Genomic DNA, 26,877 nt, shown 5'->3' with positions numbered 1-26,877 from the left:
GGAAACAGAATCATCAAAATGGCAGACTCTGAGAACATCTGAAGGGGAGTTCTGCAAATTAATTTTTTCCTCGAAATCTCAAACTTCGAAATGTTTACTTTTTCAAAATATCTCAAAATTCTGACTTTTTTCTCAAAATTCTGACTTTAAAAAAAATTCAATCTTACTTTAATAATTTATATCCCAGTTTTTGTAGTTATTAGTTTAATACACTTCACGTTAATAAAGAACCTGGTGTTATTGTTGTGTTTATGAATCGGTCAATGTTCAGCGATCCAGAATCAGAAAAACAAAGTTAACTAACAATAATTATCAGGTATTTGAAATGTGGTTTTTTACATGTATTTATCTGGTCTGATTTATTATTCATAAACAAAAACACCAAGCCGGAAGCTGACAGATAATACAAAAATAAATGCCAGTCAATTTAACAAAAATTATAAGAAATAAATATTTCCATCATAATCTTTACTCCTGTTTATTTAATAATTTATTTAAAATGTATTTATTTGATATAAGACACACTTTTATAATATGTTAATGAGATCCTGTTCTCAATAAATGAAAGGTTTATTTTGGGCCAATCCATTCTTCACTGGAGGGGGGACTGACTGGATGTCATGAGGAGAATATAACCACCCCCCCCCCCCTCCCTTATATATTTGTACTATTCCAAATTGACAGCAATTCAAGATTTCAGTTGGTACGGTCCAAACAAATTCAGACTTCCCGCTCCTCTGACTTCCTCTTTATAAATCTGATCAAGTGTGAAAACCCGGGCTGAGGTTGAAGGAAGAGACGCAGTAAGTTCACACTCAGTTTGTTCAGAAAATCTATCTGTGAGATACATGTAATTATACATTTACTTAAGGCTTACTTTAAGGGTTACTTAAGGGTTACTTAAGGGTTACTTAAGGCTTACTTAAGGCTTACTTTAAGGGTTACTTAAGGCTTACTTTAAGGGTTACTTAAGGGTTACTATAGCCCGCAGCGAGGGCAAAAGTCTGATAATTGAGAAAGAAGCAAAGAGAGCTGCAAACAAAAAGATATGTTATAAAAAGACGAATAGTTGACATGATTACACAAATTATTTGTTTGCAAGTTATAGATTTACGTTTGAGATGACATTTATTTAACTTGACTGAGTTTTTTTTTTTCTCTTAAACTCTTAGTTTTGCTTGATCTTAACGGCACAAACCTGATCCCATACTTCGGAGCTCCTTAAAAAATATATGATATATTATATTTGACTTTGCTCTATTCTATACTAAATGTAAAGCGTTTGGTATGCTGTAAAAAATAAAAGAGTATTGAAAGTTAGACAATTTACAATATGCTAAATTCACTGGCTGTGACAGATAATTGTTCAGCCTTTTGGTGGCCCACCCATGATTACGCACGAGTGAGCACCCAGTTTAGGTCCATGCGGACCAGGAGGAGGGCTTGAGTTCAGGCTGCTCCTCCTCCTCCAGCAGAGTGTGCTAAACTAAACCAACCAATCCCTTGAAAATGCCAGGGTTGACTGAAGAGTCTCGTCATGCCCACACAAAGCCAACTCAAAAGCCTCACAAAACTTCATTATTTTGCAGATGGACCTGAAGGCGTTGGAGACAAAGTGGAGGACGGCGCTGAGCTCCATCCTGGACCAGCTGACGGCCGACGAGTTCCGGAAACTTCTGTTTAACCTGGAGAAGATCCCTCAGGGGTTGAAGGAGGGGCGGGTGCGGGGCGACATGCCCAGCGTCATCATCCAGCACTACAGCACCGAGGGATCCATCACACTCATGGACCGCCTGATGAAGGACCTTCCCCGGCTGGACGCCGCTGTGCAGCAGCCGCTCAGAGGCATGAAGGACGAGTTGAAGAAACTTCGGCAGAAAAAAAAAGGTCAGCTCAGCGGGGGTCGTGTTGGACGAGAGCCAGACCTCCTTCTCAAAATGTTTTACATAACTCTTTCACTTATTTCGTAGCAGTACAAAATGAAACAGAACCAGAGCAGACCCCTGGAAAACACTGTTAAACAAACGTTGCATTTTGTATATTTCTAAATGTGTGGAACGTGGTGAAGGCCGATGAACCTCCTCTCTGATCCTTCGTACACATACACACGTTTCAGTACACGTTTCCGTACACGTTTCAGTACACGTTTCCGTACACGTTTCAGTACACGTTTCAGTACACGTTTCCGTACACGTTTCAGTACACGTCCCCACATACGTTTCAGTACACGTTTCCGTACACGTTTCCATACACGTTTCAGTACACGTCCCCACATACGTTTCCGTACACGTTTCAGTACACGTTCCCTCATACGTTTCCGTACACGTCCCCACATACGTTTCCGTACACGTCCCCACATACAGATGGAGCATCTTATTTCAGACTCCAGCTTACTGCTTCCTGCCTACTACCAGCCAGTTACCTGCCTAAGACCTGCCAAAGACCAGTATCTGGGAATGTGAAGCCCTCCCACTATTTTCCAAGAGGGCGTTGCCAGATTTTCAATTTCAGGATTTAACCAGGAGATGGCGCTATATATTAAATAACTATGGCCAAACTAAGAATTAGTTTTTCACAAGAGAAAATGCAGATATTATATAAAAAACTAAAGTTAAAATCTTGTTTTTAATGCCCCAAGAGCAATAAAAACACTTGTTAAAAAAATCCTGAGTGAGGCTTTCATAAATTGCATTTAGCTGACGCTTTTATCCAAAGCGACTTACCATTTAATAAATGATAAATGATTATTCATAACAAATATGAGTGATGTGTGATTATTATTCATGCTATATACTGATATAGGGCTAAGTAAGCAATCAATCCTGCAAATTAACCCTTAGTTGTTCAATATATTTATTCAGACAATGTGAGTAGAAATACAGAAATTCTGCTCCCACCTAAGGCCAACGTTGCAATATTACAACATTTCCCTAAAAACTTACCAAAACGTAAACATTTTTAAAACTCTTTCATTTCTGCTCCAGAGGCCAGGGGTTAAATTGGGATTTGATATGTGGGGGGGCTCTGTTAGAAGGTGGGACGGGGGAGGGGGGAGAGAGTTAGACGCTCGTGAATTGTCAACGGGGGGGGCTTGACATCAGAGCATCGTCCTATGGGCTTAGCCCCGGACAGGTACAACAGGTATTCACTCAGAGGGGGGTAGGTACTAAGGCCCCGCTCACACGGGACCGTTTGCGTTTATGCACAGTATGCGTATTTAAAAAAGTCTTCCGTTCACATGCATTTGTTTCATTTAACGTGTCTGTTCAAACGAGGCCGCTGGAAACGCTGTAGTACATATGCCGGGACTGTAAGTGGCGCTGTAACTTCCGCCAAAATACACCAAAAGCAGCGAAGAAGAGCAGCCCCAGCAGCCCCCGCCGCAATGTTGCCATGGCTACCCTTCTGTTCATGCCCCGCCGTGTATTTAGCAACATGTAGTTCATGTAATTCTCCATGTCCACTTGTTGCTGATGGTTGTGGTAGAGGAGCTGTAGATTTTTGCACTAATATCTGTAGCATGGTCAGTAGCAGTAGCACTAGCAGTAGCTACTGACAGGAGGAAGTGTGTGTGGTGATTGCTGGTATTCAGCGGGATATAGTAATTTCCTCAGCATATGGATAAATGCTACGGGGAAGTTAACTGAAAGAAACCGAATCTGTGGATATTGCATCGACCGACGTCTCCGTGGAGAGGACCCGCTCAGAAAAGAGAGATATTCTCTACAAACACCGGGTGAGATCCTCCTTTGTCAATATAATGGATCAATGCATGAAATCTGACTCTGTTTATTTTGTTTAAGGAGTATATTGGGCGTTAACTATTCTGGTTTGCCTTTTATAATATTATTTCATTCAAGAACCCCTTGTGCGTTTAATTAACACAGCTATTTTTGATAGTTGCTACAGCAATGAGCAGGAGAGGTGCTATTTTTTTTTTTTTTCGCTATTTTTTCAGGAAATATTCGTATAGAGGTGATTACACGGACTCGGTTGACCCCCCAGAGCGTTTCGTTTGCAAATCTATCCACCTTGGGACCCGTTTGTCGTTTGTATGGTCAGTTTCTATCGGCCTCGTGTAAATAATAGGGCTATACGCACGCGAAACTATGCAGATACAAGCAGTTTTCTCCTCGTGTAAACGGCGCCTGAATGCCAACCATTTACATGTAGGCAAACAAAATCAACATACAGTAGGGGGGTGGGGGATGGTGAACGGTATGGTCAATGTTTGTAAACACAATCCCCAGGATGTGTCCTTATCAAACCAAAATAGAAAATGCAGATATTACACTCAGACATTGGAAAAGTCTATGTTAAAAAGCCTCAGTCACCTTAATTCATGTAATAAAAACATCTCAGGTCAGTAACACTGAAAGCTAAATGTGCAATACCATGTTCAGCTATGTTACTATTTATAATGTCATTGTTGTTACAACAGAAGATGTTTTTCTTTATATTGAAGTTAAATGCATCAATCTGGTGCACTTTGAGGTCAAAATTAAGAGATTTATGGATACCGCTGGAAAAAGCAGAAATATGCCGAGCCTGTACGTAGCGCTGTAACTTCCTCCACAAAAGCAGCCTTCTGTTTATTCAACGTGGTGGGGGCCGAGGGAACCGGGCAGAGTTTTTCGCCGGTCAACGTGTGTGAACGTTTAAATCTTCCTTATTGAGCTTTAAAACAAATGAATAACGACTATATATAATAATAAAATAAACACCGGCTGTTGTTATGCCTGCTGTAACGTTAAATTACTCCGTTCTCCGCTTAAGTAATTATGCCATTACAAGCTTCATAGTTGTATTTATCATCTAAATTTGCCGAAACAAGTTTAATATTCTGAAAGCCAAGACTTTGTTTATTTGAAATCAGATGAAAACAAACTGTAACGGACCCTGCCGTGTTATCTTGATATTTCCGGCACAGACCCTTTCATACCGGCAATGCGCGATAGAAACAACAGGAACTGCGACAGCATAAATATGCGAACACAAACCTACAGACTGCTGGAGAAGAGATATCACAGGGGGGGGTTGGGACACACACATTCCGATGGCCAATTAGTTTTAAACAAAGAGTAGGCTATACTCAACATAGGGGGTGGGGGCTGGTGAACAGTATGGTCAATGTTTGTAAACACTGTGACATTTTGACTTTATTTGATCATTTCAGTTAAAAACTAACGTTCATATTTCTCTTTTTGAGAAGAGAAATATGAATATGTTAGTGGCTGACCCAGCCCCATGGTCTGTCACAGTAGTGCGGGAAAGAGAAGGGCACTGTTTTGCCTGGCTGGACCTGTAATTTACAGGAAAGGAGTGCACGCTACCAGTGTTGCCAACTCCATAGTAAGGAGTCACTCCATTAAGTGACTGAGGCTGTGTGAGTCAAAGCAAAGCAAAGGCAGTTATTTATTATAGTGTGACAGTGACAGTAAAGAAACATTTACATTTTACATTTAAATCCCGCTCATGAGCAATTCATTTGCAGTCTCGACTCGGGAGAGTGTGGCTGTCTCCTCTCTGCTCTGACTGCAGCTGAGCTGCTGCGGGAGGCAACTGTGAGTCTGAGCGCCTGTGAGTACTATGGGAGGGCAGAGGGGCTCACGGCAGCACCCGCGACTCGTTAACTGCTGAACAATATGTGAGTCTCTCTCCAAACACCAGAAAAGTCCCTAATAACACCATTACAAGTCGTTAAATTAGTCGTTCGTCGCTTTTGACAAAAATAAGTAGCAGGAGGGTTTGGAAAGCCGCCGAATTTAACGAAAAATTCGCCAAGTTGGCAACACTGCACGCTACTAAAGAGACACGCTACCATGGAAACCAAACAATGGTGTTGCTGTATTGAAGTCCGAGTGGAAACAGTCATATTTGGAGCGTTATGTTAGAATGAAACAGCCAGGTCGTGACTCACAAAAAAAAAAAAAAAAGTGTTACTTCACTAACTGTAAGCTTGTCACTCAGAGTAACCTACAGTTAACTTAACTGTTGGAAAAGAAAGATCAGGGGGGGGGGGGAGAGCTGTGATGGGCCATTAGGAGTGTACACACACAGCTGAGAGCTGCCGTTTCATTCTGACTGTTTAAAAAACGGTAACAACGGACTATTTTTCTTAGCGGATGCATGTTAATTTAAATCAATACATACAACTATTTTTTAAATCAATAAAAACATTTTCTAAATCCATAAAAGCATTTCAATTAATATTGGGAGTCATGTCGTTACTTGAGAATGTGGCCATGTAATAAGCGGGATAATTTGCAGCGACTTGGTCATTATGGGGAAAAATAACACCCAGGGATCAAGATCCCTCCGCTACGCGGATCTTGATCTGCCTGACAAGGCTCCATTAAAATATAAATATTTTTAGTGAATTACTGAGTTTAGGCACGTTAATAACATTTTAATGAAGTTGAATACAGTATATTCATATTTGTCAGTGATTTCATGTCAATTCGGCGAACATAAACATAAATGATCGTGGTGAAGATGATGATTAAATTAGGATTACAAATCGAGAGCCGGCTGCTTTCCTCTCGTTTGTTTTTTTCGACTAAACAACATTATTTTGTTAAATAACAACATGGTGATGTTTTGTAAATGATTACATGTCTTATTTAGCACAGACTATGATCCCATCCGTGACATATGGATCTTAACAAAGATCCGCTATACATTAGTACCAGACATACTGTACATCCAGTTTACTGTATCGAAGTTGATTTCACATGAGCTCCAGTGTGGAACCCCACTGCACCCCCTGGTGGATCAATGATCCATTGCAGCTGGCTTCACAATAATTACATTTATTTATCACGGGGGCGGTATCAAGTCAGACTGTGGGCCGGCTCTTCATCACGAACCGATACACGTTCCCACACACGTTTCAGTACACGTTTCCATACACGTCCCCACATACGTTTCCGTACACGTTTCAGTACACCTCCCCACATACGTTTCAGTATACGTTTCCATACACGTCCCCACATACGTTTCCGTACACGTTTCAGTACACGTCCCCACATACGTTTCAGTACACGTTTCCATACACGTCCCCACATACGTTTCCGTACACGTTTCAGTACACGTCCCCACATACGTTTCAGTACACGTTTCCATACACGTCCCCACATACGTTTCCGTACACGTCCCCACATACGTTTCCGTACACGTCCCCACACACGTTTCCGTACACGTTTCAGTACACGTTCCCACATATGTTTCCATACACGTCCCCACATACGTTGCCGCACACGTCCCCACATACGTCACGTCCCCACATACGTTTCCGTACACGTTCCCACATACGTTTCCGTACTCGTTCCCACATACGTTTCTGCACACGTCCCCACATACGTCACGTCCCCACATACGTTCCCGCACACGTCCCCACATACGCCACGTCCCCACATACGTCACGTCCCCACATACGTTTCCGTACACGTTCACACGTCCCGACATACGTTTCCGTACACGTCCCCACATACGTTTCCACGTTCACACACACACACACAGAGGATCTCAGCCTGCCGTCACTGACGTTGAATCAGAAAACCAAAACATCAGCCTGTTCAGAAACTGGACAAAAGTTAAACATGAACAAACCACAGACTGTCTGTGTCATGGCGAATTCAGTCGCTGTTGTATCTGTGTCTGTATCATGTTGTTGTGAGTTTGGACGGAGCAGCTACAACGTTAGCTTAGCCTGATCGATCCAATCTCCATTCAGAAAACACGCATTTTAAAAGGTGTTTCCCCTGCCGTCTGTCTGCAGACTTGTCAAAGCATTCATTCATGGTTTTTACTAACCGGTATCAGTATGTAGTTACTTCAGCATCAATTTGAAACGTGTATTACAATTAAATCACGGTAAAATATGTTCGTTTTGTTCTACCACAGTATTTACATGGATATAAGCCCCGCCCCCTGGTCAGCGTGTCCTGTTTGAATGACAGGAGTAAACACAGCTGACAGCCGTGGTGAAACTCCAGCGATTAGAGCGTCCGGTGTGAACGCAGCATAATGCAGTTCAGAGACCAAACCACTGCTCTGACGCTTTCAAAGCAACTTTGAGATGTTAACAGTGTGAGGGGCCATGGTGGGCGTAGGACGTATAATTATTTTCGGGGCATCACGGCCAGACCGAGGACCAACCCTGGTACACACACACATATACATACATATATATATATATATATTGCAGGTCTCCCTTGAAAAAGAGATCTATGATCTCATCTGGATAAATAAAGGTTTGAAATGAAATGAAATACACACACAAATACACACACATAGTATAAGTATTATTTATCATATAGTATTATTATTATTATCATTTTCAGTGCGTTAAACTTTTTAAATGTATTTGTTTAGCCGCGACGAGCAAACCAGCTGACTCAGGAGCAGTGCCCAAGAAGAAGGAACCTGCAGCTGGTAAACACACACACACACACACACACACACACACACACACACACACACACACACACACACACACACACACACACACACACACACACACACACACACACACACACACACACACACACACACACACACACACACACACACACACACACACACACACACACACACACACACATATACTATAAATATTATTTAGCATATATTATTATTGTTATTATTGTTTTATCATTTTCAGCTAAATGGACCAGGAAGATTTCTATCGTTTTTTTTTAATCTCGTGTTTGTTCAGAGGTTTCCGGCGGTAGCGAAACCCAGAGCCTGGATGACTCCATCGAGAAACTCATCCTCGCCGTGAAACTTCTGGCTCCACAGGTAGAAAATGTGCTCGGACTGGTTAGGTTTTCTGTCACCACAACGACGGAAAAACACCCAGCCTGATTATCAAGAATCCTGGCTGAAGAGTCAAACAAGGAAGCCATTCAATGTTGGAGTATTTAACAATCAATGGGCAGATCCACTATGTTTGCCAAAGTGCTGCATTCAAGAGGTACAACAGGAAAACCCAATGGTGGTTTACTCATGGACTCAAGTACTCTACTTAGTAGGGGTGGGAATCACCAGGCTCCCCACGATATGATACTATCGCGATACTTAAGCCACGATACGATAGTGCAAATAGTATATACAATATATTGCGATATTGCAAATCACATGGGTCATGTCATGGTCATGTGATATAGAGCTAATATATTTGTAGAAAGGCAGGAGGTGGAATTAAATCGAGAAAATGTTTCATTGCGGAGGACCCCCTGTTCTGTTTCCCCCCCACTTCTCAAACCAAAGTTACACCCTTGGGTAAAGGCTTATTTCTTATTTATCACTTACAGCTTTGAGACATGTTTTGTATTTACGTTCATTGAGATGCTTTTCTTTGCTTTGTCTGCAGGAGAAATCCATCTTTGATCTAAAATCCAGTGGAATTCTTGAGACGGAAGCAATTGTTGGGAAAGTTGTTAAAAAATCCGAGCTGGTTTATCCTGAGAGTCCACTTACCTCCGTTAAAGACATCAAATCATCTCCTCTCAAGACATACGTGAGCGTCGAAGGAACAGTCACCCAGGTGAGTTCAAACTGCAGACCTACTTCATGGAGCCTGGTTAGGTTGGTAATGCATTCAACAAATGTTTGTTTTACATTTTTTAAATGCCTTTTCAAGATCTTATGAACCTATTTATTCACGGATAACTAAAGATAAACTAATGGACCAGTCATTGGTATGATATTTATATATATATATATATATATATATATTTATATATATAAATATTTATATATTTATTTATATATATATATATATTTATATATATAAATATTTATATATTTATTTATATATATTTATATATTTATAAGGCAGTTTGTTTTGAAATTTGGTGAAATAGAAATCATTGTTGTGCTTTCTCTGCTGATTTTTTTCAGATTGATCCCATCAAAAAAGTGAAGGTGCAACACGAGGAGAAGAAGACGAAAAGGTTCAAACTGAAACAGGAAGCTGAGGAAATCAGCGTCACCCTGTGGGACGAAGCCATCAAGCAGAGCAAAGACCTTTCAGTCGGAGACGTCCTTCTTCTGAACAACATGAAGCGCAAGGTGTACTTAAGGGAAGTGTATCTCAACTCAACTCAGTTCACCAAAATCACCAAGGTACCTGCAGCCTCCAGTTAGACAAGTTTAATCTGTGATGACAGCTTTCCTCAAAATCTCAAAATTCTGACATGATCAAATAAAGTAATGTTCCCTCTCTGTAAAATAAAGGACGACATAAGACAAAATGAACAAATAAGGAAATAAGAATAATAATGATTAGAAATCAAATGAAAAGGTGATGTTGCTGATACAAAGCTAACCTGAAAAGAGGTGTTGTTTAAGTCGTGGCGTCTCGACTTCAGGCGAAAACGCTCGACTTCCAGCTGAAGAAAGGCTTTGGTGCTGATCTACCGCTCTCAGTGGAGGCTGAAATACAAGGAAACAGAATCATCAAAATGACAGACCCTGAGAACATCTGAAGGGGAGTTCTGCAGCATTCATGTGTTACGTGCCGTGGTGTGTGTGTGTGTGTGTGTGTGTGTGTGTGTGTGTGTGTGTGTGTGTGTGTGTCTGTCTCCCCCTCTCCCCCTGATTGTCTCCAGGTGCAGCCTCTCCCTCAGGTGCTCCCAATCCCCAATCAGGGCCTCCATAAAGGACCTGAGGAAGGCTGCAGTCTCTCTCTCGCTCTCCTCTGGCTGCATGTGTGACCAGTGCAGCTTGTGTGGTGTCTCTGTGTGAGACCTTAGAGTTTAACCTGTGTTTTATTAATTGTTAGGAGATGTGCTCCAGTGTACTTTAGTCACTTTCTTTAATAAGAAAGTTTACTTTTTGACTAATTAAAATATCACCTTGTGTCTTCAGAAATCAGTTTCCTCTCTTTTTTCTCTCTCCCGGTTATTTTTTATATTTTGCTCCTTCCCTTTGTACCCCTAGTCCAGGAGGGAATGTAACACATGTGAAAAACGATTCCCCTCAGAGCTGAACACGTTCTGATGTCTCACTGCTCAGGCTTTCTGTTCCAGTTAACATTATTTAATACAACTCCAAATTAAATTCATGTGCAATGACCCTGACACACTTCTGACCATAAAAGACATGCCCCTCGAAACACAGAAACTGTTTTTAAACACAAGATCAAGGTTCAAGGTTCTTTATTTTTGTCAAAAAAAAAGCCAAAGGTAGGAAATCAGTTATTGTTCTACAGAAATGTCAGGTTGTTCATGATGTCGTGTAAGAAGAGTGTCCAGTAGATGTGAACATTATCAGAATGTCGTTTTTTTTGCACTAAAACAAAGGAAATAGTGCTGTGACCCCCTATAGCACATAGAAACTGCTGGATGCTAACCTGCATATATGTTGGGACATTTGCACAATTAGCATATGAAGATAATAGTTTAGAAATGTCTTGGCCGATGTGGACCGTTTTGGAGTGTTTTAGGGGGTTATTGGGGATGCTGAATCCATTTCTGACATTTTCAGGGTCAGAAATTACAGTTTTAACCAGAAAGAGGCCATATTTGTACTTTTTTCAAATTAATTCTGGGTCGATTTGAAAGTTTTAGGGGACACTAAAACTGACATTTTTGATCCTGAAAGTGTCAGAAATGGACTAAGCATCCTCACACACCTCCTCATGTATGATACCATGCTTTATATATTGCTACAGTCAATTTGTAATTCAACTTGTATATTTTCTACTTTTTAATGCTATTTTATTTCTATTTGAGATGTTTACATTTTGGATTGTTTATTTCTAGTCTTTTAATTTGTCTAATATACAATGCCTTGTCATTTTATGCTGCAATGCAAACATTCTGACTTTTTCCTAAAAATCTCAAAATTCAGACTTTTTCCTAAAAATCTCAAAATTCAGACTTTTTCCTCGTGTCGACTAAATCTTCCAAATGGACCCAACATTAATCAAAATCAGCCCACAAAGAGTACAGGTATGGCCACTTTTTGGTTCAAACGGACATTTCTGATCCTAAAACACCAAAATGGGCCAAACCATTTGTAAATATTGTCTGCATAACGTATGCAGGTTATCCGGCAGTTTCTATATGCTGAAGACACTACTATACATTTCTATCATAAAACTTTGGGGTACTCAACATTTCCGGGTTCAAATTGTCAACGATGATGTGACCCCTGGACTAAAATGGGTTAAACGCCCCTGATTTAACTCCTTTATCAAACTCTATAACTCCCTTCAGTAAAGGGAACTGAGAACTTCCACACCACCACTATGTGCAAAATAAATACCAGTACCATCATTATACACTCTCTGCTATATAACATGTGCAATATTATTATTATTATTATTAATAATGTTCTATAATAACGTGCAATTACGTATCTGCCACTACGGTTTTTTGCACTACTAAATACTGCTCGTCACTGTACAGTATTTTACATTAATTATGTGAGCGTCTATGTTTCCTGTAATTATGTAATTGCTCTTTTTACTGCACTGTTAGTGTACAGTTTTAACGGATAAATAAAGTCCTATCTTATCTGAGAAGTTGTTGGTATGACTGTGATTTGTGTGTTTGTCCAGGATCAGAGTGCTGCTCCTGTGCATATCAGGAAGATTAAAGTAATCACATTACTCCGCACCACCAAAAGAAACGCTCACCTGCAGGTGCAGTTTGAGGGTCGTTTTCAGGAAGTTTACGGAAAGACTCAAGTCCTTTCTGAGGGAATGGGCTTCAGAACCATGGAGGAATTCAACAAAGGCTTTTTCCACATGCTGCCTCTCACTGTGATGGCGAACATGCAAGGAAAGAGGATTCTGGAAATGAGAATGATCTGACACGTCATTTATTTTCGGAAACGCTGTTTGCTTTGAGTCATGTTGAGGAGTTTCAATCCTTTCCAATCTCATGTTTTACTAATAAAGAGATTCTGTTAATCCTGTGCTTCAATAAATTGGTCCTTTTATTTGCAATTGGTGGATAAAACTTGGGATGTTCTCACAGCAGTTTAAAATAGATATTAAAAAGGGAATTATGACCCTTTTTTTTCTATCTCAGTTTTGAGATTCTCCTCGCTGCCCAGCAACTGGAAACAATAAATCCAAAGAGATCCAAAAATAGCATGAAAAAAGCTTTATTTCTACTTGACTTTATTAAAAAATCTCAACAAAATGAAAAAAGAATTCTCAAATTTAAATATTCTGAATTTTTCTAAAAATCTCAACATTCTGACTTTTCCCCAAAATTATGACTTTTTCTCAAAATTATGACTTTTCCTCAAAATGACTTTTTTCTCAAAATCTGAAAATTATGATCTTTTCCTCAAAATCTCAAAATTATTACTTTTTTCACAAAAGCATAAAATTCTCACTTTTTTCAAAAAATCTCAAACTTCTGACTTTTTCCTATAGTCGGAGTCGGAGCAGCGTGTACAGCTTGTCATGTGACGAGGAACAACCAATCACAGCCGAGAGATATCTTTACATCCGTCAACATAAGTGTGCTGAAAATATGAAGATATGAAGGGGAAGTTTATTTAAGTAAATGTCAGCGCGGGGTTATGTCCGGTGTGTCACCTGTATTCATGTCACACGATCAAAAAAATACCTAAGTGTGTTAGGTCTAACTTGAAGTGTGTGTTCACCGGTCCGTCTGTGAAATTTTTATAGGCGGAGCTATATATGTCCTTTTGTTGTTCTGTTGTTTATGTTTTACTGCTGCAGGTCTCCCTTGAAAAAGAGATCAATGATCTCAATGGGATGTCATCTGGATAAATAAAGGTTTTGAATTGAATTGAATATAGCCCCCAAAATAAAATGCTCCTCACCTTAATCCGAAGACTTTATTTGATGTTTTCTCACGTCCTGAACATTGACCGTTAACGTGTCTTCATGCAGGTTCAAAGTGTTGGCATCCAGAAAGTGACTCTCAAGATTAGAGGGATCATGAAAGCCACGCTGAAGGAGACTCAACTGGAGGTGGATTTAGACACGAAGCTGTGCACGCTCGTCGTGGCGTCTCGACTTCTGGCGAAAACGCTCGACTTCCAGCTGAAGAAAGGCTTTGGTGATGATCTCCTTAAGGCTTCACACTGTCCCGAAATTGACACCAGATGGACACACGAATATGGAATTGTGAATTTCGCACGAAGATGGCCCCGAACTTGGTCAACAGCCAAGCAACAGCCGAAGCAAGTACGATGCCTACAGAAGGCTACACGATGGCGCCCGAACAACACACGAAGGCAACACGAAGATGTGAATTGTTATAGTAGTCTATACCCGCAGGACACACAAAGGCACGAAGGCTCTTCGGGGGGTGCTAATATTTAAACATGGACTTTATTCTTTATTTTCTCCGTCTTTATATGTAGAAGATATTACTTTTCTCCGTCATGTTGTTTCCGAAGAAACAACAACTTCCTGTCAACAGCATAAACTCGCCTTCAAAAATAAAAGCATCTAAATAAAAGAGGAAGTTAACCTAAATTACATTTAAGACATACAACTGCAACGAAAGTAACAAAAACAATGTAATATCCTTTTCAGTTTCACAGAACACAAATTGGGTTATTTACATAATATGTTTACATGATTTTGTTGTGAAATAAAACAACCAGAGAAGCGATCTGCAAGGAAACATAGCACACTGTGTCCTCATGCTCCTGTTTCACCTGCTTAATACAGGTATCATCACTGCTACTGATTTCGATAGAGCCTTTGTGATGAATTGTGATTGAAGCTTTGGGAGTTACACACGCCTCTGCTCTGTAGAGTTGCTCAGGACTGACTGAGGAAGATGCTCTGAGGCTGGCCTCACATTACCATGACATATGGGAAACGCTTGAGCTACTCAAATTCGGCTGTCTTCGCCGACACCGTGGTCCCATCTTGATGTCATCCTACTATAATACGATGGCTACACGACGGCATTGCGAGGGCTTCACGTAGTCGTGTTGCCTTCCTAAGACAATTGGGCAGCTTCTTGTTTCCTTCGTATTGTCTTCATGAGGCAAAAAATGCCCGATGGCACCGATGATCAGACGAAGATGACACGATTTGACAAGATGCCCTCACGATGGCCTTACGAAGGGCAAAATGGACACACAAATTCAACACGAAAATGAACCTTCACAAGGTCCTTCGACAATTTTTTGGCATACCAAAGATGTTGCCACCGCTCATGAAGTTGCTGCCTGAGAAACCGGCGGTCATACGATGGCTTAAGATGCCCTCACGAATGGCCCGATGTTGTTACGATCAGAGCCGAATTTGAACATTTCCTTTATCGTGTGTACATCTGGTGTCATTTTCGGGACAGTGTGGCGCGGGCTTAAAAGAATACCGCTCTCAGGGGAGTCTGACATAAAAGGAAACAGAATCATCAACATGTCAGTCCCTGAGAACATCTGAAGGGGAGTTCTGCAAATGAATGTTTTCCTCAAAATCTAAAAATCCTGAATTTTTAAAGAAACTCAAAAATCTTAATTTAATAATTTATCTCCCTGTTTTTGATAGCCTGTTTATGTAGTTATTAGTTTAATAAACTTCACATTAATAAATAAGCTGGTGTTGAGATTTATGTGTTTATGAAATGGTCAATTTTCAGCGATCCAGAACTCTGAAAAACAACGTCAACAATAATGACCATGTATTTTAAATGTGTTTTTACATGTATTTATTTGTCATTTAACTTTTTTTTTAAAAATGTATTATAACGTACTTATTTATTTTGTTTACTTTAGTATTTATCTGGTCTGATTTATTATTCATAAACAAAAACACCAAGCCTGAAGCTGACAGATAATACAAAAATAAAATGCCATTCAATTTTACAAAAATTAAAATAAATAAATATTTCCATCATAATCTTTACTCCCATTAATTTATTTAATAATTTCCCTTTATTTAACTCTTATTTAAAATGTATTTATTCTATATAAGACACACTTTTATAATATGTTAATGAGATCCTGTTTTAAGGAAGATTTATTTTGGGCCAAACCATTGTTCACTGGAGGGGGGGACTGACTGGATGTCATGAGGGATTAACAATGACAATTTGGAGAATATAACCCCACCCCCCCTCTACTTTATATATTTGTATTATTCCAAATTAACAGCAAATCAAGATTTCATTTGGTACGATCCAAACAGGTTCAGATATCCTCTTTCTAAATCTGATACACACCGAGACACATAGTTTTTTGCACTTATGTGCCCATCCCCCCTTGTTAACCACATATGGCACACACACACACACACACACACACACACACACACACACACACACACACACACACACACACACACACACACACACACACACACACACACACTCACACTCACACTCACACTCACACTCACACTCACAAACACACACAGATGACTTTTCTTGTTGATGTTCTAATGTGCTTTGACTTTGGTCTCTTTGGTCATCAGCAGGAGAGGACTCTTTAAAGTAGAGACACTACATACTGATATACACCTGAACATCAGCAGCAGAGGACTCTTTAAAGTAGAGACACTACATTCTGATATACACCTGAACATCAGCAGCAGAGGACTCTTTAAAGTAGAGACACGACATACTGATATACACCTGACCATCAGCAGGAGATGACTCTTTAAAGTAGAGACACTACATACTGATATACACCTGAACATCAGCAGGAGAGGACTCTTTAAAGTAGAGACACTGCATACTGATATACACCTGAACATCAGCAGGAGATGACTCTTTAAAGTAGAGACACTACATACTGATATACACCTGAACATCCGCAGGAGAGGACTCTTTAAAGTAGAGACACTACATACTGATATACACCTGACCATCAGCAGGAGATGACTCTTTAAAGTAGAGACACTACATACTGATATACACCTGAACATCAGCAGGAGAGGACTCTTTAAAGTAGAGACACTACATACTGATATACACCTGAACATCCGCAGGAGAGGACTCTTTAAAGTAGAGACACTACATACTGATATACACCTGACCATCAGCAGGAGATGACTCTTTAAAGTAGAGACACTACATACTGATATACACCTGAACATCAGCAGGAGAGGACTCTTTAAAGTAGAGACACTACATACTGATATACACCTGACCATCAGCAGGAGATGACTCTTTAAAGTAGAGAGACTACATACTGATATACACCTGAACATCAGCAGCAGAGGACTATTTAAAGTAGAGACACTACATACTGATATACACCTGAACATCCGCAGGAGAGGATGTAATGTGACACCGGTTTCCTCTCAGGTAAACACCCACAGACCCGCCCATCTAGACTGTGATTGGTTGCAGGTTTGGCGGCAACATTCATTTTCTGCCATCCATTGCAGCAGAACAACCGGAGGAAGATCCTCGGAGCAACACACTCTTATTGGTCGGTAAAAACTATGGATGTATTGGTAAAAACTCAAAAGTGGAGTCGTTGAATCTTTAAAAAACGTTTTCTCCCTCCACCTCGGACTATTTCTCCAGTTCTTTTTCTTTTTCTTTCTGCACAAACCGAAAGTTACAGCTCCACAATCACCCAGAAAACCCGGACTGGATCAACAGAAAACCCGGACTGGAAAGACTGACTACCGTGAGTAATAGATTAGATAAACTTTATTTATCCCACATGTTATCGTCACAGCAGCATAGATAAGACATTTCACATGAATTATAGGTAAATACAATACCATTTAAGATTGAAGATATCAATTTATGGCCCCACGCAAAGTTATGTGATGAGGCCCTCTGAGCGATCTTCAAAATGTAAAAAAAATCACTCTAGCTTTCAATCTGTAATCATCCCCAGGGCCCCAAATCTCCCTTTCCCCACCCACATCAACCAGCTCTGATTTTGGGACTTGAAGGCGCTTCCAGGCCAGCGAAGAGATATAATCCCTCCAACTGGTCCTAGGTAGATATAATCCCTCCACCTGGTCCTAGGTAGAGATATAATCCCTCTACCTGGTCCTAGGTACAGATATAATCCCTCCACCTGGTCCTAGGTACAGATATAATCCCTCCACCTGGTCCTAGGTACAGATATAATCCCTCCACCTGGTCCTAGGTACAGATAGAATCCCTCCACCTGGTCCTAGGTACAGATATAATCCCTCCACCTGGTCCTAGGTACAGATATAATCCCTCCACCTGGTCCTAGGTACAGATAGAATCCCTCCACCTGGTCCTAGGTACAGATATAATCCCTCCACCTGGTCCTAGGTACAGATAGAATCCCTCCACCTGGTCCTAGGTACAGATATAATCCCTCCACCTGGTCCTAGGTACAGATATAATCCCTCCACCTGGTCCTGGGTAGAGATATAATCCCTCCACCTCGTCCTAGGTCTGCCCCTCGGTCTCCTCCCAGCTGGACGCGCCTGGAACACCTAGAGACGCCCACATGGCATCCTTACCAGGTGACATCCTTACAAGGTGGCATTTTTACCAAGTGGCATTCTTACCAGGTGGTATCCTTACCAGGTGGCATCCTTATCATCCTTACCATCCTTACCAGGTGGCATCCTTACCATCCTTACCAGGTAGCAGCCTTACCAGGTGCATCGTTACCAGGTGGCATCCTTACACAGTACACAGTACTTAAGTACAGTACTTGAGTAAATGTACTTAGTAACTGTTTATTAATTAAATATTCTGAGAAAACAAAACCGACTTTCTTACTTTTTGAGTTGGATTGTGAATTGATGGATTTTGAGGGAGATTCCAATATTTACCTTTTAGATTTTCTTTTATACAGATATTGGTTGTGTGGTTATCTTCTTATCTTTGAATTGAAAGTGGTTCAATGTGTTGGGACTTACTTTACCATTGACTTAACATATACACAACAATATCCAAATCGCAGGACATTTGTTGAAAGCAGAATATCCGTTAACATCTCGGAGTGGAGCTGCAGAGATTATTCTACAGAGTGTGTGTAAACCAGCAAAAACTGTTTCCTTTCTCTGGTGTTTCAGATGTCGGAAATCTCAGAGGAAAAGTGGAAGAGAGATCTGACCAGCATCCTGGAGGATCTGTCTTCAGCACAGTACATAAAAATGAAGGAATGTTTGAGGGGTTTCCCTCGGGTTCTGAAGGACGGCCAGTCCAGAGAAGAGATGCCTGGACAGATCATTGAGTTCTACGGGAAAGAAAAGTCTATCCTCGAGATTGAGAGAGTGATGGAACAGATACCTAAGAGAAATGATTTGGTTCAGAGTCTGCTGAAACCCTACGTTCAGAAAGTGAGGAGCAAACCGGAGAAACAGCAGCATGGTGAGGAAATCCACAAACAGAATTCATCCCACGCCTCTGTTCAGTTAAGCATGCTCAATAACACTTTACTCAAGTGTGGGATTATACTTCAAAGATGTGTTTCAAAGCCAAGTTCTTAAAAAAACTACTACCATGATGTTGTGACCATTGGATTGGATTTAGCGAGCACAAGATGAACATTATTAACTCTACTGTAAACCATTTACTTTGAATAAGCGATCTGTCCAATCCAAATGATCCAGAGTCCAATACATCTTCCAAATCAACCAAACATGTATCAGAATCAGTCCACAGAGAGTACAGATATGGCCGCTTTCTCGTTAAAACTGACATATTTGATCCTGAAAATGTCATAAATTGACTTTTCAATAACCCCCAAAAACTGTCCAAATCAGCCAAGCCATTTTTTTAGATATTGTCTGCATATGCTAGTAAATGCAACTTGTGCTAATTGTGCAACATCTGCAGGTTAGCATCCGGCAGTTTGTATGTGCTGGGGACCCTACTCTACATTTCTAACATAAGACTTTGGGGTCTCGACATGTCCGGGTTCACAACAGGACTCTATGAGCTGCTACATAATAAACATAGGTGTAGAACAATCATGTTCAGCTGAGTAAATCATGGTTTAAATGTTCCAGAGATGAAGAGGAGACGTGAGAAGGAGCCGGAGGAAGGAACCAGTCCTGCAGCAGGTAGGTGAAGTGTTGGTAGATTTGACCTCACTTTAAACACATTGAGCTCCCAGGGCCAATCACATCAAGTGCATCGTCCGTTGTTTAAAACCTTAGGTTCAGTTCTGTTATCGCTGCCGGTGGGCTGGGTGTCTTAACGAGACATATTTTAAGCTGAAAGTCTGATTGATCACGAGACCCTGAGTGATGTTTGTTTCTCCTGTTAAAGATCAGCTGGAGAGAAGCCAACCTGTCAAGGTAAGAGTTGGAGAGGAAGAGGTTTGAGACGTGGTGGCACCTGTCGACCACCGCAGTTACCCAATTCACAACATTCATCATTAAAGAGTCACGGCCGTAAAACCTTTGTGTGATATAAAGTAAACATATTTCTTCCTGCCCTGTTAGAAACTGAAGACTCGTGACTCTCAGGATAGAAAATCTCCATGGGTAAATGCTTATTTCTTATTTATCACTTACTGTACAGCTTTGAGACATTTACTGTCTCAAAGCTGAGTTCATTGAGAGAGAGAGTTCATTGAGAGAGAGAGTTCATTGAGATGCTTTTCTTTTCTTTGTGTGCAGAGGAAATCCATCTTTGATCTAAAATCCAGTGGAATTCTTGAGACGGAAGCCATTGTTGGGAAAGTTGTTAAAAAATCTGAGCTGCTCACATCCAAGATAAAGACGTTTTTTTTCTTTCTGGGCGTCGCTGACGAGGCGGCCAGCGTCAAACTGATGGTGTACGGAGAAGATCACCATCGACAAATCAAAGAGGGGCGCTCCTACATCTTCAGCAATCTAATAAAAGATGGAATATATGTGAAGGTTAACGCATCGAGCAGCGTGTCAGTAACAAAACCTGTCATCGTCCCGGAGGAGTTCGAGAGAGAAGCTGAGAGACTGCTTTCTCCTGAGAGTCCACTGACCTCCATTAAATACATCAAATCATCTCGTCCCCAGACACACGTGAGCGTCAAAGGAACCGTCACCGAGGTGAGTTCAAGCTGCAGACCTACTTCATGCACTGGAGCCTGGTTAGGTTGGTAATGCATTCAACAAATGTGTCTTTTACATTTTTTAAGATAAGATAAGAAGTACTTTATTGATCCCAATTTGGGAAATGTTTGTGTTGCAGCAGCATAAAAAGACATGTATATATATATAAATATATAAATATTTATATTTAAATATATAAGGCAGTTTGTTTTGAAATTTTGTGAAATAGAAATCATTTTTGTGCTTTCTCTGCTGCTTTTTTTCAGATCTATCCCGTCAAAAAAGTGAAGGTGCAACACAAGGAGAAGAAGACGAATCAGCAAAAGTTCAAACTGAGTCAGGAAGATGAGGAAATCACCATCACCATGTGGGACGAGGCCACCGAGCAGAGCAAAGACCTTTCAGTCGGAGACGTCCTTCTTCTTAACAACATGAAGCCCAATGAGTACTGTGGGAAAGTGTCTCTCAACTCAACTACATTCACCAAAATCACCAAGGTACCTGCAGCTTCCAGTCAGACAAGTTTAATCTGTGATGACAGCTTTCCTCAAAATCTCAAATTCTGACTTTTTCAGAATAATAATGATTAAAAATCAAATTAAAAGGTGATGTTGCTAATACAAGGCCAACCTGAAAAGAGGTGTCTTCAGCTTTTGTTTAAAATGATATTTCTTGGCGGCTTGTTCCACAGAAGACATCATATTGAAGCTAAATAGCCCCAAAATCAAATGCTCCTCACCTTAATCTGAAGACTTTATTTGATGTTTTCACACGTGTTTTCTCACGTCCTGAACATTGACCGTTAACGTGTCTTCATGCAGGTTCAAAGTGTCGGCATCCGGAAAGTGACTCAAGATTATAGGGATCAAGAAAGCCACGTTGAAGGAGACTGGAGGTGGATTTAGACACGAAGCTGCACACGCTCGTCGTGGCGTCTCAACTTCTGGCGAAAACGCTCGACTTCCAGCTGAAGAAAGGCTTTGGTGATGATCTCCTTGAAAGAATACCGCTCTCAGTGGAGGCTGAAATACAAGGAAACAGAATCATCAAAATGACAGTCCCTGAGAACATCTGAAGGGGAGTTCTGCAGCATTCATGTGTTACGTGCCGTGGTGTGTGTGTGTGTTTGTGTGTGTGTGTGTGTGTGTGTGTGTCTCTCTCCCCCTCTCCCCCTGATTGTCTCCAGGTGCAGCCTCTCCCTCAGGTGCTCCCAATCCCCAATCAGGGCCTCCATAAAGGACCTGAGGAAGGCTGCAGTCTCTCTGGGTGTTTCTCAATCGCGAGTACGCTTGCTTGGTAGCACATGTCTGCCGAGCATCTTGCTTCAGAAGCGAGTCAAGAATACTTCCTGGCATTCGGAAAACGAAGTGTGGAACACGCTAGCAAGTGTGCGTCATATGAGAGGCCCCACCTTACATCTTCCGCCACAGATTTGGGGAAATTGGTCCGTGCGCAAAGCATTGTGGGGATTTTAAGACCGCGGAGTCTACTCATGTGCAGCCTCGATATTTCTCCAAACGGAGTACGCCGGGCTCGGTAGAATTCCAAGTATGCTGGAGATTGGAACAGTACTTCGGCGGCACTCGATGACGTAGTATGCTTGAAATAGTGGCTCTGCAGCAGCTTTACTCGCGATTGAGAAACACCCTGCCTCTCTCTCCTCTGGCTGCATGTGTGACCAGTGCAGCTCTGTGTGAGACCTTCGAGATTAACCTGTGTTTTATTAATTGTTAGGAGATGTGCTTTAGTGTACTTTAGTCACTTTCTTTAATAAGAAAGTTATTTTTTGTTTAGCATTAGTTTATGTTGCGAATTGGCTGGTTTTTACTTTTTGACTAATTAAAATATCACCTTGTGTCTTCAGAAATCAGTTTCCTCTCTTTTTTCTCTCTCCCGGTTATTTTTATATTTTGCTCCTTCCCTTTGTACCCCTAGTCCAGGAGGGAATGTAACACATGTGAAAAACGATTCCCCTCAGAGCTGAACACGTTCTGATGTCTCACTGCTCAGGCTTTCTGTTCCAGTTAACATTATTTAATACATCTCCAAATTAAATTGCAATGACCCTGACACACTTCTGACCATAAAAGACATGCCCCTCGAAACACAGAAACTGATTTTAAACACAAGATAACATGTATCTCCACATTTGAACATATCCAAACTGTCTTAAAGGTCTCTTATCATGCAAAATGCACTTTCTGATGTCTTTTATACATAAATATGTGTCCCCGGTGTCTCAGGAGACTCACAACGTGTCAGAAAACAAAACCATGTTTTCAAAATTCTGACTTTCTTCAAAAAATTCTGACATTTTTCTCAAAATCTGGACTTTTTCCTCAAAATGCTGACTTTTTCCTCAAAATTCAGACTTTTCCCTCAAAATCTCAAAATTCAGACTTTTCTCAAAATGTTGTTTTTTCTCAAAATATGGATTTTTTTCTCAAAATGTTGTTTTTTTCTCTAAATCTCCTCCGTACCCACATCTCTAAAAACGGGGGAACAACGGAGCTGATCCAGATTTGCTGCGTCATGACCACATTACTAAAATGCGGGCAGGCTTTACACCCACGGGCCAATCAGAAACGTTGCTGTCAGAAACAATGAGACGTGTTCGGGGCGGGGCCTCACAGACAATTCACAGACAATTCAGACTTTTCTCAAAATGTTGTTTTTTCTCAAAATATAGATTTATTTCTCAAAATGTTGTTTTTTTCTCAAAATCTCAAAATTCGGACTTTTTTCAAAAAATCTCAAAATTCGGACTTTTTCCTCAAAATCTCAAAAATTCGGACTTTTTTCTCAAAATCTCAAAATTCGGACTTTTTTTTCAAAATCTCAAAATTCTGACTTTTTCTCTCTCTTTTCCTCCATACCCACATCTCTAAAACGGGGGACCAACGGAGCTGATCCAGATTTGCTACGTCATGACGACATTACTAAAATGCGGGCGGGCTTTACACCCACAGGCCAATCAGAAACGTTGCTGTCAGAAACAATGAGACGTGTTCTGGAAGTAATATGGTCTTTGTTTACATTAGCATTGCTAACACTCAGAGCTAACCTATACTGGAGAGAGTATTGAAGTAAAAAGATATGATTCTACACTGTATTTTAGTGAACATGTATTGTTTGAACTGTTTTAGGTAATCACAAACGGGTTTTGATAAGTCACTTAGAATAGGAATGTTATTCTTACTTTCAAACTCACTGATCCAGAGATTCTGTGTCTCACACACCAACATCCTTCTTATCACCCCTAAAAGCAGATGTCGTCATTAAGTCGTTAAAAGACATCGTTAAATAGGTGGAGAAGAGTTTAAATGTCTGAAGGAGGATAGTTTAGGTGAACATATCCCCTGGGAAAGGAATGTAGAGTAAGATAAGGTAAAGATAAACATTGACTTTTGACCTGGTGTGGCTTGGGATCTCACTCTCTGGTCAGACCTCTGATTGAACCCGGCCAGAAGCGAATCCAGCCAGTCAGGGCACTTGGGGGAGGTGGTCAGTTTAAACAGCTCCTCCCCAGGGGCTCTCTGATTCGCTTGGGAGTAAAGTGGGAAGGAAGAGATGACCCATCTCCGCCCCAAGGACAGATATGAATACTGATGTTTGTGTGTGTAAAAATGCTTTTGGGTTTGGTGAGTTGGCAGGTCCTGATAACTGTATCCGCATCGCATCACAAACCTGAAGTCCAATTTCTTTTTGGTTTGATGAGTGGTTTGATCCTGACGCATTTATCCGCATCGCATCACAAACCTGAAAGTCCGGAGTGCTCGAGTACTCTGTATAACTTGTATATGTGTTTGGTTTCCTACTAGAAGTAAACTCAGATAATTTGTTATAACTTTGATTCCGGTGTTTTCAATTCCTTTCTTAATTTAATAGAGATCCAGCCTCATCCAACGAACGGCGCGTAGCAGAGGTGTTCTACTCCAACAGTATGTGTAAAGAAGCAGGAAATAAAAAGGAACTCACCTTGTGGTAAACCTAATACCCCTTACACACCAAGGCTTTTCCCCTTCTAGCTCCGTGCTAGAGCTTTTCTGGTTCAGAACCGGTTCTTCGGTTTAGCGCCGGCTCTTTTCACACCGCTCAGAGCCCGACTGGTGCTGCCGCTGCTGCGTCATGACGTCACAGTTTACGTCGCTGAGTTTCTCCCCAACGGAGCTCACCTCACAACAACAACGGGCCGGGGACTGCGTCGGGTCGATGATCGTATTGCTTTTAATCATACGAAGCCAGATTAAATTAAATAACGACTTCTCCAACCTTATACTTTTCTCCAGAGTGCCGTGGTTCATTGTTTATTAATGTGTTTCAGCGGCATTTACCGACCGCTGCAGTGCTGACTGCTCTTCAACGGGAGTGTATTCTCCCGTTAGCTCCGGGTTAGCTCACACGGCTCTAAAGTATTCACTGTCTGACTGTCACACAAGCAGCTGTTACATATCCCCAGTTCCCCTTAAGTGAATGTGTGTCAGTCTGAATTGACGCTGTTTGGTGTCAGTCTGAATTGACGCTGTTTGGCATCACAACGCTGTTATGAAAGTTTCTCTGGTATAACATGGGTGATGTTAGCATAGCAACCGAAGCTAAACTGACTACTTGCTAAGCCGTTTTATACAGGCACTTTTTACCGGCGTATTTTTCATTATGATTCTACTTGTGATAGTCGGACATGACAACCTGTGCAGCCCATGTATTGATTCCATCCGATAGCATGCTATAATACAACACGTCTGCCTGCTCTCCACAATGATCAATAACAGAGAACGGATGGTCAAAGTAAGGTACAAATAAACAGAATCACACGAAGCCTGGTTAGTGTTGCCTGACTTTATAAAGCGTGTTTTTTTTTTTACAAGTGTGTGGTTGCGTTCTAGTCACTTTGCTCAGCACTACTGCTGGTTACAACTTTTATTTGCCGTACTCGCCTTAACTGTTATCTCAGGTTAATCTCGCCCCCCTCTGACGTAAGCGGTTCTTGCTTCTACACGGACAACTTTTTGGTGCTCGAAACAAACCGGATTCCGGAGCTTAGAGGCTGCTCCGCTGCGGTGTGAACAGGAAAACCCGGTGCTTTTCAAGCACCAGCACCGAACCGGCCCCGAAACACCGTTGGTGTGAATGGGGTATGAGAGAGAGAAAGAGTTTGAGCTCCATACTGTTTCAGAAATAATCCTTGATGTGGTTTGGAACATGATATGGAGTTTCATCACGGCAGCATTTAGCTGAGTTTCTGCTGGGAGAATTCTCCTGATGAGATCTACTCTCTCTTTAAAGCAAAACACTTCAGAGACATGTTTTTATATATATTTGTATATATCTGAGACCTATAATATATGCCTAAAACAAGTATAATAGGAGACCTTTAATTTATTGACCTCATGCTTCGCCGTCCATAGAGCGTTTTCCACATACATCCCTCTCATTTGCACCCCACATAAAAAACATCACCCGGACTGCATTCTTCTCCAGACTCCGCCCTGTCTCAATCCAGCAATCCTCAATAAACTTCAAATCATTCAGAACTCTGCTGCCCGGATCATCACCCGTACCAAATCCTCTGACCACATCACCCCCATCCTCTGACCACATCACCCCCATCCTCTGACCACATCACCCCCATCCTCTGACCACATCACCCCCATCCTCTGACCACATCACCTCCATCCTCATCCATCTGCATTGGCTACCTGTCCGACGCCGAAAAGCTGGTCCACGCCTTTGTCTCCTCCAGGCTGGACTACTGCAATGCACTCCTCATCGGGATCCCTAACAAAAGCATCCAGAAGCTCCAGTACATACAAAACAGCGCTGCTAGGATCCTGATGAGGGTGCGCAAATATGACCACATCACCCCCATCCTTAAAGCACTACACTGGCTACCCGTACAACTGAGGATAGAATTCAAGGTCTCCGTCCTC

At 41.2% G+C, this 26,877-nt stretch overlaps 2 protein-coding genes across 8 annotated transcripts; both read left to right on the top strand.

Moving 5' to 3' along the window:
• Window positions 1-141: 141 nt before the first annotated feature.
• LOC117469628 lies at window positions 142-15,442 on the top strand. 5 transcript variants are annotated; one of them, XM_034114099.1, is made up of 8 exons: window positions 143-803; window positions 1,590-1,887; window positions 8,377-8,436; window positions 8,720-8,802; window positions 9,377-9,550; window positions 9,907-10,131; window positions 10,377-10,487; window positions 15,395-15,442. In XM_034114099.1, exons 2-8 carry the CDS (start codon window positions 1,590-1,592, stop codon window positions 15,398-15,400), a joined length of 957 nt encoding a protein of 318 aa, XP_033969990.1. In that variant the 5' UTR covers window positions 143-803; the 3' UTR covers window positions 15,401-15,442. The 5 variants fall into 5 exon arrangements, with proteins under 5 accessions (XP_033969987.1, XP_033969990.1, XP_033969991.1 ...); XM_034114096.1 differs by lacking the exons at window positions 10,377-10,487; window positions 15,395-15,442 and adding an exon at window positions 12,572-12,967 and having other exon boundaries at window positions 142-803; XM_034114100.1 differs by lacking the exons at window positions 10,377-10,487; window positions 15,395-15,442 and adding an exon at window positions 10,617-10,878.
• A 1,900-nt stretch (window positions 15,443-17,342) lies between these two features.
• On the top strand, window positions 17,343-22,132 carry LOC117469627. Of its 3 annotated transcripts, none has more exons than XM_034114095.1 (8): window positions 17,343-17,595; window positions 18,980-19,277; window positions 19,919-19,972; window positions 20,181-20,209; window positions 20,357-20,398; window positions 20,534-20,944; window positions 21,214-21,444; window positions 21,769-22,132. In XM_034114095.1, exons 2-8 carry the CDS (start codon window positions 18,980-18,982, stop codon window positions 21,850-21,852), a joined length of 1,149 nt encoding a protein of 382 aa, XP_033969986.1. In that variant the 5' UTR covers window positions 17,343-17,595; the 3' UTR covers window positions 21,853-22,132. The 3 variants fall into 3 exon arrangements, with proteins under 3 accessions (XP_033969986.1, XP_033969984.1, XP_033969985.1); XM_034114093.1 differs by having other exon boundaries at window positions 20,181-20,230; XM_034114094.1 differs by lacking the exon at window positions 17,343-17,595 and adding an exon at window positions 17,635-17,916 and having other exon boundaries at window positions 20,181-20,230.
• The last annotated feature ends 4,745 nt before the right edge of the window (window positions 22,133-26,877 follow it).

This window comes from Trematomus bernacchii, unplaced genomic scaffold, assembly GCF_902827165.1.
Source record: "Trematomus bernacchii unplaced genomic scaffold, fTreBer1.1, whole genome shotgun sequence".
NCBI classification, from domain to species: Eukaryota; Metazoa; Chordata; class Actinopteri; order Perciformes; family Nototheniidae; genus Trematomus; species Trematomus bernacchii.
This window is presented reverse-complemented; position numbering and strand designations above follow the sequence as displayed.